General features: G+C 34.2%; 1 protein-coding gene across 2 annotated transcripts in view; it reads right to left on the reverse strand.

Annotated features, from left to right (window-relative positions):
- The window catches only part of DCAF10 (DDB1 and CUL4 associated factor 10), a 43,888-nt gene that overhangs the window by 14,349 nt on the left and 16,439 nt on the right, over nucleotides 1–13,100 (reverse strand). For both annotated transcript variants that reach the window (XM_047829297.1, XM_047829296.1), the window contains exon 3: nucleotides 5,647–5,844. In XM_047829297.1, the coding sequence (XP_047685253.1) occupies nucleotides 5,647–5,844 (198 nt within the window). The remainder of the gene's footprint in view (nucleotides 1–5,646; nucleotides 5,845–13,100) is intronic.

Genomic DNA, 13,100 nt, shown 5'->3' on the forward strand with positions numbered 1-13,100 from the left:
CAAACTGCTTTATAAAGTGGTTGAACCATTTTACATCCCTACCAGCAATCTACGAGGATCCAGTTTCTCCACATTCTTACCAATACTTGTTATTGTCTTTTTCAATTAAAGCCATCTTAGTGGATGTGAAATGATTTCTCATTTTGGTTGACTTGCATTTTCCTTACGACTAATGATGCTGAACATCTTTTCACATACTTATTAATCATCTGTATATCTTCCTTGGTGAAATGTCTACGTAGATATTTTGCCGATTTTTAAATTGGGTTATTGTGTACATAGAAGTTACAAGAGTTTTTTATATATTCTGGGCACACATCCTTTATCAGATATATATTCTCTCCCATACTATAGTCTTTCTTTTCACTTTCTTAATGGTGTCATTTGATACACAAAAGTTTTTAATTTTAATGAAGTCCATTTTATCAATTTGTTAAATCACTCATACTTTGGTTTGCAAGAAGATTTGCTCCCAAGTTTTCTCCTCTGAGATACATGATCGTAGCTCTTATATTCAGGTTGAAATCCATTTTGAATTGCTTTTTTTTAATGTAAGATAAGGGTCTAAATTCATCTCTTTGCATCTGGATATCCAGTTGCACAGACATCATTTTTTGAAAAGTCTATCCTTTCCTGAACCACTGAAGTACCTTGATACCTTTGTTGAAAATCAGCTCATCATAAATGCAATGGTTTATTTCTGGATTCTCAATTCTGTTCCTCATTTATATGCCTGCCCCATGCCAGTAAACACCTTGTCTTGATTACTATGGCTTTGTAGTAAGTTCTGAAATTGAGAAATGTGAGAGTCTTCCAATTTTGTTCTTTTCAAGGTTGTTTTGGCTATTCTGGGTCATTTGTATTTCCATATAAATTTTAGAATCAGTTTGACAATCTGTCCAAAAAAGGCAGCTGGAATCTTGATAGGGATTGCATTGAATATGATATATTACATTAATTGATTTTTGGATATTAAACCAACCCTGTTTTCCTGGGATAAATTCTACTCAGTTGTGACATATAATCCTTTATACATGATACTATGTTTGATTTGCTAATATTTTGTTGAGGATTTTTCTATTTTCTTCTTTTTGTTTTTGAGGAATATTGGTCTGTAGTTTATTATTCTCATGATGTTTGTGTGGTTTGGTATCAGAGTAATAATACCAGCCTCATAAAATGAGTTGGGAAGTATTCTCTCCTCCTCTATTTTCTCCAAGTTTGTGAAAGACTGGTATTATTTATTCTATAAATGTTTGGTAAAATTCACCAGTGGAGACTTTTGGGACTGGGCTTTCCATTGTGGAAAGATTTTTAAATTACCACTTCAATTTTTAGCTTGCTTTAGGTCTGTAGGTCTATAGATTTTCTATTTGTTTTTGAGTCAATTTAAATAATTTGGGACTCTCTAGGTATTTAAGTTGTCTAATTTGTTGCCATAAAGTTGTTCATTGTATCACTTTATAATCCTTTCAATCTCTGTAAGACTGGTAATAATGGGGGCTCTTGGGTGGCTCAGTTGATTAAGCGTCAGACTTTGGCTTAGGTCACAGTCTCACGGCTTGTGAGTTCAAGCCCCCCTTTAGGCTCTGTGCTGACAGCTCAGAGCCTGGAGCCTGCTTCAGATTCTGTGTCTCCTTCTCTCTCTGCCCCTCCCCTGCTCGCTCACTCTTGCTCTCACTCTCTCTCTCTCTCAAAAATAAACATTAAAAAAAATTATTTTTTAAAGACTGGTAATAATGTCCCCTCTTTGTTTTTAATTATGAACGAATGTTGAATTTGATTCCTTGATGAAAACAATCATATGGACTTTTGGTTTAACCTGTTAATGTGATAAATTAATAGAATTTTAATATAACTTCTATTGATAGATTTAAGATTGTAAGTAATCTACACCCAACGTGGGGCTCGAACTCATGACCCCAAGATCAAGAGTCACATGCTCTATTAAGTCAGCCAGGCACCCTGGATATATCTTTTGATGCCTTGAATAAACCAAACTTGGCCATGATATTTTGATTAATAACTTACAGGATTCAGTTTCCTTTGTTTAGAATATTTGCATCTACATTCACATTGCAGACTGACCTTTCAATTTTTTTCTCCTAATATTATCTTTGTTGGGTTTAGGTATTAAGGTCACTCTAACTTCATACATGAGGTAAGGAGAATTCCCCCTTTTTCTGGAATTTGAACAACTTAATAAAATTGAAGTGTTCTGTTTCCTATATAATCTGGTAGAAGTCACCTGTAAAACTGACAGGCCTGCTGTTTTATTAGATAAATTTTAATTGATACTTTCTATTTCTTTAATGGCTATAGCAGAGGCAATATTCAGAATATTTAAATAACCAGCAATGCAAAAAACTAGCCAGTCAGAATTGATGTGGTTGGCAGTGTTGGAACTGGGTCTGGGAATTACTTTACTGTAATATCCTAAAACTCCCATCAGCAAAGGGTACCTCTCAGCAGTCTGTAAACCAGGGTTTGACTCTTGGCTTATATTTTACTGTCTTAATGACAGTCATGTGGGCAAGTTACCCAACGTCACTGACTTTGTGGTTTCCTTAGCTTTAAAATGGGATAGTAATAGTTATCTAACTCATGAGGCTGTTCTCAGAATTAAATGAGATGCTGAACAACCCCCACCCCAAAGGGGGAGAGGTGTTTTAAGGGGGACTTTAGCTACTAGATCATAGAGAGATCTTGAGGGAAGTGTCCCCAAAAGGGCCTGGGTAACCAGAAGGTGACAGGATTTGACCACCTGGGGATGATTCAGGATAGTGGCTATTTATCATTTAATACAGAAGAAGTTTAATATTTTAACAACTACTTCAGATAAATCAGTACATATTGGTTAAATAATCAGTCCAGGTGATAGGTCTATTTCAGGTTTTCTATTTCTCTTGATAAGTTTTGCTAAGGATTTTGAGTAAACTGTTTACTTCATCAAAGTTTTCAAGTATACTGGCATAAAGGTGAACTTATTATCTTATTGTATATTTTTTATTGTCTCCTTTTTTTATGGTTAAGATTATCTTTTGTCTGATTTCTCTTAACGAATCTTACCAGAGAATTGCAATTTCAATTGGCTTTTTCAAAACACAGGCTTTAATTTCTTTTATCATTTCCATAATCTACTTTAATTGGGTTTACTCTTTTTAATCTTTTCCCAGTTGTTTTTAAAATTTTTTTTAATGTTTATTTATTTTTGAGACAGACAGAGCATGAAGGGGGAGGGTCAGAGAGAGAGGGAGACACAGAATCCAAAGCAGGCTCCAGGCTCTGAGCTGTCAGCACAGAGCCCAACGCAGGGCTTGAACTCACAAAACGTGAGATCGTGACCTGAGCCGAAGTCAGAGGCTCAATCGACTGAGCCACCCAGGTGCCCTTCAGTTTTTTTGATAAAATGCTTAGTTCACTAATTTTTAGTTTACTGATTTCACTAATAATTTCTTCTTCAATCCATGAATTATTTAGGAAATGAGTTTATAAACCCAAATATGGGAATTTATAGTTACCTCTGTTAATTAAACTATACTGAGGTCAGGGAAAATCATTTGTGTGATAACAAATCTCTGATATTGGTTGAAACTTACTTTGTAGTCCGGTACATGCTCTCCTTTTGTACATGTTCTGAGTTTGCTTCAGAGGATGTATTCACTATGTGTTGGGAGAATTCTAAATATGCCTAATAAATCAAGTTTATTAACAGTAAAATCTCCTATGGTCTTTTTAACTTTTTGGCCTATTTTATCTATTAGTAAATGAGAGAATGGCTTAATATTTTCCACTGATACAGAAAATATTTTTTTTTATAATCTGTCCATTTTTGCTTTTTATGGTTTGAAGCTATGTTTATTAGATACATATAAGAATTTTATATTCCAGTGAAATAAACCTTTTAATTAATATAGTACCTTTTTTATCACTAATTATGCTTTATGCCCTAAACTCTCTTTTGTCTGCTATCAATGGAGATGTAACTGGTTTTCTTTGATTTGAATTTGCCTGTTATTTTTTCCCCATCCTTTTACTTTCAGATTTTTTCATTGGTATGTTTTAGGTGTGTCCCTTACAAAGAACATATAGTTTGGTTTTCTTTTTTAATCCAATCTAACCCCATCTGTCTTTTAAATGGCTACTTTAGTCCATATATATTTATTGCAATTATTGATATTTGGATTATCTGCCTACCATATTTTTGTGCTTCATGATTTACCTGTATTTTTTCAATGATTTCCCCTCCCTTCTCTGCCTCTATTGGATTGATCATGTTTTAATAGCTTTTGTCCACTAATTTAGAAGTTACCATTCATATTCCTATTCAAGTTTTATTTCTAAATTTAAAAAATAAATTTTAACAGTTATGTGTGTCTAAAAGATAATCTATATATCCTTTGCTGAAACAGTATGCATAGTTACAAATCTTTAAAAATATCCCATCTTGGGGCACCTGGGTGGCTCAGTCAGTTATGCGTCCAACTTCAACTTAGGTCATGATCTCGCTGTTTCTGAGTTGGAGCCCCATGTCAGGCTCTGTGCTGACAGCTCAGAGCCGGGAGCCTGTTTCAGATTCTGTGTCTCCCTCTCTCTCTGCCCCTCCCCTTCTTGTGCACTCTCGCTCGCTCTCTCTCAAAAATAAACATTAAAAAAAATATATCCCCTGTCTTTTTACATATGACCTCTGAAAAGAATATTTCAGAAATAGTCCTGTATATCACTGTATTGTCATTTCACCACAGCTAGCAACAGGTATATTTAAAAAATTTTTTTTAATGTTTATTTTTTGAGAGACAGACAGAGCATGAGCAGGGGAGGAGCAGAAAGAGAGGGAGACACAGAATCAGAAGCAGGCTCCAGGCTCCGAGCTGTCAGCACAGAGCTGGATGTGGGGCCTGAATTCATGAACTGTGAGATCATGACCCAAGCCGAAGTCGGGCGCTTAACCAAATGAGCCACCCAGGTGCCCCAGCAATAGGTATATTCTAATCATTTCTCAAATTTCAACTCTTTAAATGGTCAATTTCTCTATAAGGAGACATTGAAGTATTTCACAACAGAGGCATTACTGACACTGTAGATTATTAGTTGACTGTGTAAACTGTCCCATGCAGGATGTTTAGAAACTCAGATCCCTGCTGATTAAACGCCAGTAGAAATCCTCTCTTCTCCCATATTAACAACTAAAACTGCATGATACATTTACTTCCAAACATCCCCCTATGGATCGGTACCACTCCAAATGAGAAAGTACTCTTTGATGCATGAAAAACAAGTACAAAAGTTACAAAATAAATAGATTTAGAATCAAAGGACCAAAGAATGAAAAACATTTCTGTTCCATAAAGAAAATAATATTTTTCCTTAAAGTCCTTAAATTTAGGAAACTCAACTTGTAAACCAGTTTTCATCATTAACTATACTACTTGGTCTCCTTTCCATATAATTTTCTCCAAATTTTTTACTTGCAATATATGACTAAGTGCAAGTAACAAAAGATGGAATCATTTTTTGATTGTTTTTCCCAAAGGCAGGTTCTTCCTCCTTAAAGATATAGAAAAGCTAAGACAAATCTCTGAATTTAGTTACCATCTTAAACAAATTTTTTGTTCACAATCCTAACATGGTCTCCCATTCACAAACCTGTTGGTGTCCCAAATAATGACATTTCCATCAAATCCTGATGTTACTAAGAGTCTTGTATTAGTATCATATTCGATGTTCTTCACCCAGCTAGTGTGACCATGTAAAGTGCATACTTTGGTGTTCAATTTTCTCAGATCCCACAGTGCTATTGTAGTGTCATCAGAGCAGGTAGCAAACAGCCGGTTATCAAGAAATCTACAAAGCAGAAAAGAAAAACTGGTTTATTTAATCTCTTGTTAAAGAAAATTTGAGAAATAGTCTCTATATTACCTAATCAAGAAAACAAACAAAAAAGGACTACAAACTTACTGTATAAACCCAGTGATTCTGATATACAATAAACAGTAAGTAGAATTCATATAATCACAAGGAAAGATACTATGACTTAATGAGGACCACAATGCAACTTTATCCATTTGCTTTGTATTATTGATTTTTATTTGGAAATGGAAATAGGGGTGGGTGTTTGGAGAACAGTGCTAAAGAGCAAGAACTTTAGAATCTGTATAATAGGAAACACAAATGGTGAGAGACAACAGGAGACAGAGATTTTAAAGACTTGATTGCAGAGCGAGATATGTTAAGCTGTAAAGGTTCATAATTGTAACAAATATTTACTCTGCTACAAGTAATGTCTTCCTGTTTAGAAGACATTTACATACAAAAATTTCTGTTAAAATGCCATGTTTTTACTCTATTAATTCAAAGAAAGGCATTCCCCAAATAATCATACTTAGCAACATTAGAACCAGTTAAGATTACAGGGTAGATAATTAAAATACAAAGTGCCAGGTACATAACAAGCACTTACAAATATTTATTATTAGTGATTGAGATAGGAGGTCACTTTCAAGTTCATAATTCAAACTTTTTATTTTACACTGATTTCTCAATCCTTAGAATATATTTTATACAAATACTTAAAAAATAACAAATCTACCAATCACCCTTGAATTTCTGCCTAATTCAACATTAGGATGCCCTAGCTATGCTGTTACATAAAATTCCCTAATGTCTTACAGAAATAAGAAATGAATTCTGGAGCTTCTTTCAAGATAAAATTATACGTAATTATTTTTTATCAGAAATCAACCCCAGTAACCACAAATATCATAACAACCTTCCTAAAATTTAACATGGTTTTAAAATTCCAGAATTTTGTACAAGCTGTGTCTACTACTTGAAACCACCTTCCTCCTACCCCTTGACCTGGCTAACGCTTGCTTTCTTTTTATTCGGCTAATTCCTCCAGGAAGACTTATCTCACTATCCAGCCTGGGGTAGATTCACCAATCTTCTAATCTCCCAAAGTACTCTATAAGTCTATCATAACATTTAATATTACAGTGTAAGGAATACTTTCATAAGGCTATAAATTCCTTGAAGGCAGGGGAACTGTTTGCACAGTTCATTGTTAGATCTGCAGTACCCAACACACAAAGTGCCAGGTACATAATAAGCACTTACAAATATTTATTATTAGTGATTGAGATAGGAGTTCACTGCCTAGTGGAGAAGAAATTATAAATAATTATACAAAATAATTGTGTGGAATAAGCAAAGAAAAGGGTAGTTAGGAAAGACCTCCTGGTAGTGTCATTTGAACCAACTTTAAAAGATGAGCAGGCAGGGGCACCTGGGTGGCTCAGTCTGTTAAGTGGCTGACTCCTGATATTGGCTCAGATCAGATCTTATGGTTCCTACAATCAAGCCCCACACTGGATTCCCACCCCCCCTTTCTGCCTCTCCCTCATTCATGTTCTCTCTCTCAAAGATAAAATAAATAAATAAACAACATGAGCAGACACTCCCTAAGTGGCCAAAGGGGTAAGCAAAAGTAAAGAGGCATGTGGAGGGATGGTATACTCTGAGAGGCAACAGCAGTTAGAGTGTTGTGTGCGGCAAAGTAGATGTAAATAGAGAATATATCATGGATTTATTCTATAGCGATTCCCAATATTTTTATATTATAAATACATGCCTGTTGGAAATATCTTTTTAAATGGAAAAAATCCACCATAAAAATAACTACAGTTATTGATATGTAGCCTAATTCTTATATTGCAAGCCTAATATCATAATTATTTTGCCATGTTATTAAAGATTGACAAAATCTTTTTTTTTAATGTTTATGTATTTTGAGAGAGAGAGAGAGAGAGAGAGAGAGAGAGAGAGAGCAAGCAGAGGAGGGTCAGAGAGAGGGAGAGAGACAATTCTAAGCAGGCTCCACGCTGTCAGCACAGAGCCCAACATGGGGCCCAATCCCACAAACCACGAAATCACGACTAGAGCCGAAATCAAGAGTCCGACACTCAACCAACTGAGCCACCCAGGCAGCCCAACAAAATCATTCTTAATGGCTGAATAGATTCACTGTATGAATGAACCATAATTTTTTTTTATAAATGATACATCATCCTTGGTTTTATTTATTTTTAAATATTTATTTATTTTGAGAGAGTGAAAGGGTGAGCAGCAGAGGGGGAGACAGAGAGAAAGAGAGAGAATCCCAAAGCAGGCCCTGCACTGTTATTGCAGAGACTGCTGTGAGGCTCAATCTCATGAACCGTGAGATCATGACCTAAGCTGAACCGATGGACCCACCAGCACCCCCCCCCCCCCACCGTTTTCTTTCTTAAAAACTAATAGGGGCACCTGGGTGGTTCATCGGTTAAGCGTCCCACTTTGGCTCAGGTGATGATCTTGCAGTTCGTAGTTCAAGCCCCACATCAGGCTCTGTGCTGACAGCTCAGAGCCTGGAGCCTGCTTCTGATTCTTACTCTCTCTGCCCCTCCCCGACTTGTGCTCTTTCTCCCTCTCTCAAAAAAATAAACCTTAATTTTTTTTTTTAAAACAAGCAACTGTTGAATGTTTACATTGCTTCCAGTTTTTTCCATCTGTTCAGTGATGAACATCCCAACAGCTGAATATTAATCACATCCTTAGTTATTTTTCTAAGTACATTCCCAGAAGTTTTATTGTTAAATAAAAAAGGATTTTAAAAAATATAAGGCTTTTTTGATACACACAGCCAAACTGTCCTCTGTAGTTCCACCAGCAGTCAGGGGTATCCATTTCTCTAATTTTTTAATTCTCTTAAATGCCAGGAAAAAAAAATATCTAAATTGAAACTTTTATTTTTAGTAAAGTAGAACATTTTTCATACTAATTGGAAGATTATATTTCTCCTGTGAATTGCTATTCATGTTCCTTGCTGATTTTCCTATTGCTGTATTATTTTTATTACCAAGTTATAAATTCTCTATAGTAACGATAATATAGCTCAGTTTTTCAAAGATAGTATGTTGAATATTTTTTGCACATATACTTCTTTGAATTTCATAGCATTTTATTTTATTTTTTTAAGTAGGCTCTATGCCCAACATGACCCTGAGATCAAGAGTTGCACAGTCTACCAACTGAGTCAGCCAGGTGCCCCGCCACATATGCATCTGTCCTTCTATGTGATTTATATATTTTCTTATTATATCAAAATTTTAGTGATTATATTATCAAGTTTATTTTTCTCCTATGGTTTTATCTTTACTGATTAGGCTTTTTAAAATAAAAATATTTTAATGACTTCCTGACAGGAATTATATGATTGAAAAACATACACAATGACAAAAGGCTAATGGAGAACCAAACTTTTAAAATAAATTGATCATCAACATAGAGCATCTTCATACATTTAAAAAATTTACAGGATGGGGCACCTGGCTGGCTAAGTTGGTTGAAGCATCTGACTCTTGCTTTCAGCTGGGGTCATGATCTCACAATTCATGGGTTTGACCCCACATCGATCTCTGCACTAACAGTGAGGGGCCTGCTTTGAGATTCTCTCTCTCCTCCTCTCTGTGCCTCTCCCCCACTTGCACTCTATTTCTCTCTCAAAATAAATAAATAAAAACTTAAAAAAATAAATAAGAAATTTAGGGGAAAGATTTTATTTTATTTAGTCTACAGAAAATACTTAAAGTACATATGGATTCAAAACTCCAGTGGGATTATACTGCCCAGTGGTCCACCCTGAAGGGTTTTGGCAAGAGAATGACACGATTAGAGAAGAGTTTCAGGAAGATCTCTGAGGTGGCCAAGTTTTCAAAACTTTTGTATTTTCATAAAAAATAAAGTGGGGGATCAGCTTTAAAATTTTTATCATAAGGCCACTGAAAAATTAGGCCATTGAAAAATTACCAATGTTGCATGAAAGATATTTTAATACCAATGATGTACAAAGAATATTATCTTGGAACAAAAGCTAACAATTTGAATTGAACAAATTTACCTTGATGAAAAATTCAACACTTTGAATTTAGTTTTCTCATTTTGCCTCAAAGTTTTACCTGTTAAAAAATCTTGGTATTGAAGAATCATTGGTGAAGAGAATAAATTACAGAAAATTAAGAATGTAGATTAGGAGACCAGTTAAAGTAGCCATAATTCTTATCCTAAAGCAAGCAGATGCAGAGAATGTAAAGTAGTAGACAAACCCTTGGAAATCTGGCTCAAACTTCTCAAATTAAAACTGTCTAGCCTAATAAGTTAATAAGTATATTTTTTAACTTCATAGTCCCTAATAAGCAGGAGACACTCCACACACTGAAACCTATGAATTTATGAATTATAAAACTGCCCCATATGTCCCCATCAGACACCAACATATGACAGTAACAGTTCTGGATAAACTGACATTTGGATAAACTGAGGTTTTCATTATCAGAGGTTAATTGGTAAAGGATAAGAGCAACTGAAATAGAATTTTCTTAAAACAGGTACCAACATTTCATTGTACGCAGGAAAGAAGTATTGTCTAAAAACCAAAAATCATAAAAATGTTTAATATTTATTTAACTATGTGTAAGTTCCTAGAATAAGTTAAATGTTTGGGGTTTTTCTTGCATAATATTTCCAATGAAATTATGACAGAAAAATATGATACCCTTCCTTAATATTTGAGTTTTATACTATAAAAAGAGGATCATTTCTATATAAAAATCAATGGCTTTATCCATTTTCTCAAGGGCCTTTCCGTAGTCCCATGAGATATTCACATAATTCTCTGAAGTATCTACCAAGTCATCATTTCTGTCATTTCCTTTTCTTTAATTGATAACTAGTCTACCTCTATCAGATCCTCATTTGCTAATGATTTTATATGTAATTGATCAGTTTTCCAATATCAGTCTTAGGGTTTTGTGAAATTCCACATCCTTGGCAAGATAAGAAATTTCATGTTCCCAGTGATGAACACTGCATTTACATTATAGTATTTGAAATATACCAATCAGGAAAAGACCAACAAAGACGGTGGGAGGGAAAAAATAGATCCTGGAATATTAAATAGGTATTAATTTTTTAACTGTCATACCACTAAGTGAATAGTCTTATGATAACCTCAACTGCCCTTGTAACCTCATAACTGGGGGACCTTAATTATTAAATGGACTCTTAAATTGACACACAGAGTCCTCATGAATAATAAGTAAATCTGTATAATGGGCTTAAGAATTTAAATAACATACTTTCCCCCTTACTGTCCCTAAATATGAATAAAGACAAAATACTCTTTACAACTATCAATATTTTTAGTTTACAAGATAAGCAAACCTTAAAAAACTAAGGAATGAACTAGAAGACATTACTAAGTATATACAAAATCACTATCTAGAGCCAAACCAGGAAATGCATGCCCACATCTCTAAACAGTACTGAGGTGGTCTAACTGAACTGAGCATGAATTCCAGCTCTACCACTTGCTACATATTAAAGATATTGGACAAATCTCTTTAACTGAGTTGCAATTTCTTCATCTCTTAAAATGGATACAGTATCTGTTTCACATCAGGATAATGTAAGAATTAATATTGTATGAAAAGTGCTTCACAAAGGTTTGGCACATGGTAGACACTCAGTAAAAATGGAAGTTAGTATTATTAATAATATACACATTAAGCTCATGCCAGAGGACCCCTCAGATTCTCACACAAAACTCTTAAGTGATATGTACTTCTAAAAAAGCTTCAAAATCTGTTTTTCTAACCAACAGATAAGCAAATTCAAATTTGTAAGTGTGGAGTACTAAAGCAGAAACACTGATAGCAGCAAATGAGAGTTGACATTGATAAAGAACAAATTCTAACAGCAGATTAGCCAGAGATCATTTTGAATAGGGGCAAACAATTCAACACATCTTCTCTTTTTGAGATAAGAAAATTTTAAATTGTAAAATATTTAAAACATAGAGAAAATTATGAAGAATATAACAAAGACTGTGATACACACCACCCAGCCTTATCAAATTTTAGCAACTTGTTATCTTTCAGATTTCTTTGAACATTACAAACACAACTGAAGCACCCTGAATATCCCTCCCCAATCCCATTCCCCTCCCTCCCTCTCCAGAGGGAACCACTATCCAAAATTTGTCACTCCCCATGCAAGTTTTTAATACCATGAGTTCCTAAGTATGTATCCATAAACAATGTATCGTTTTGTTTTGCATTCAATTTACTCTGTAAATATTTAATTAGCACCATGTGCTAGGCACAGTTCTAGGTGCTTGGGATAGAGCAGAGAACCAACAAATATGCTTATGTTTGCATATTTCCAAACTTTACATAAATGGTATCACACTGTACAGCTCATTCTATAATTTGCTTTTCTGGCTCAACCTTGAATTTCTGAGATGTGTCTCAGATGCTGATGTTTCTAGTTCATTTATTTTAACTGATGTATAGTATTCCATTATATGAGTATACTAGAACTTATCTTCTTCTTAATGGAGATTTGTTTCCAACTCGTATTACTAAAGATGCTATAATGAACCTTCTTTACACATTTCCTTGTTTACATATGCTTTAATTTCTTAAAAAAAAATTTTTGCTCTTCAATTTTACCAGATACTGCTAAATTGCTCTTCAAAATAATTTTATCAATTATACTCCATCAATGATGCCTAAGAGTTTCTACTTCTCAACATCTTTGCCAATACTTAGTATTTCTTCATTGTTTATTTTTATTTATATTCTTGTAACTAGGAAGCTTGAAAATTTTTTCCATATTTACTGCTCATTTTAGCTTCTCTTATATGATTTTCTGCCTATTTTGCTCCAGGGTAATTGTTTTATATATTCTGGATGCTAATCCTTTCTTGGCTATGTGCATTGAAAATATGTTCTCCCACCAGCCTATAGGTTATCTTCTCACATTGTTGTCTTTGGTTAAAATGAAGTTTTAAATTTTAATGCAGTCAAACTTAGCAATCCTTTAATGAGTTATGCTTTTTGTATCTTAAAAAAAAATCCTTTCTCATCCTTAGAACATAAATATATTCTATATTTCTTCTAAAGCTTTAAAGGTTTGCTTTCATAATTAGGTCTTCAACTGGCAGTTATATTTAGCTATGGTATGAGATAGAAATCTAATCTTACTTTGTTTTTTCATATATA

The sequence above is a fragment of the Prionailurus viverrinus genome, chromosome D4 (assembly GCF_022837055.1).
Source record: "Prionailurus viverrinus isolate Anna chromosome D4, UM_Priviv_1.0, whole genome shotgun sequence".
In the NCBI taxonomy this organism is placed as follows: domain Eukaryota; kingdom Metazoa; phylum Chordata; class Mammalia; order Carnivora; family Felidae; genus Prionailurus; species Prionailurus viverrinus.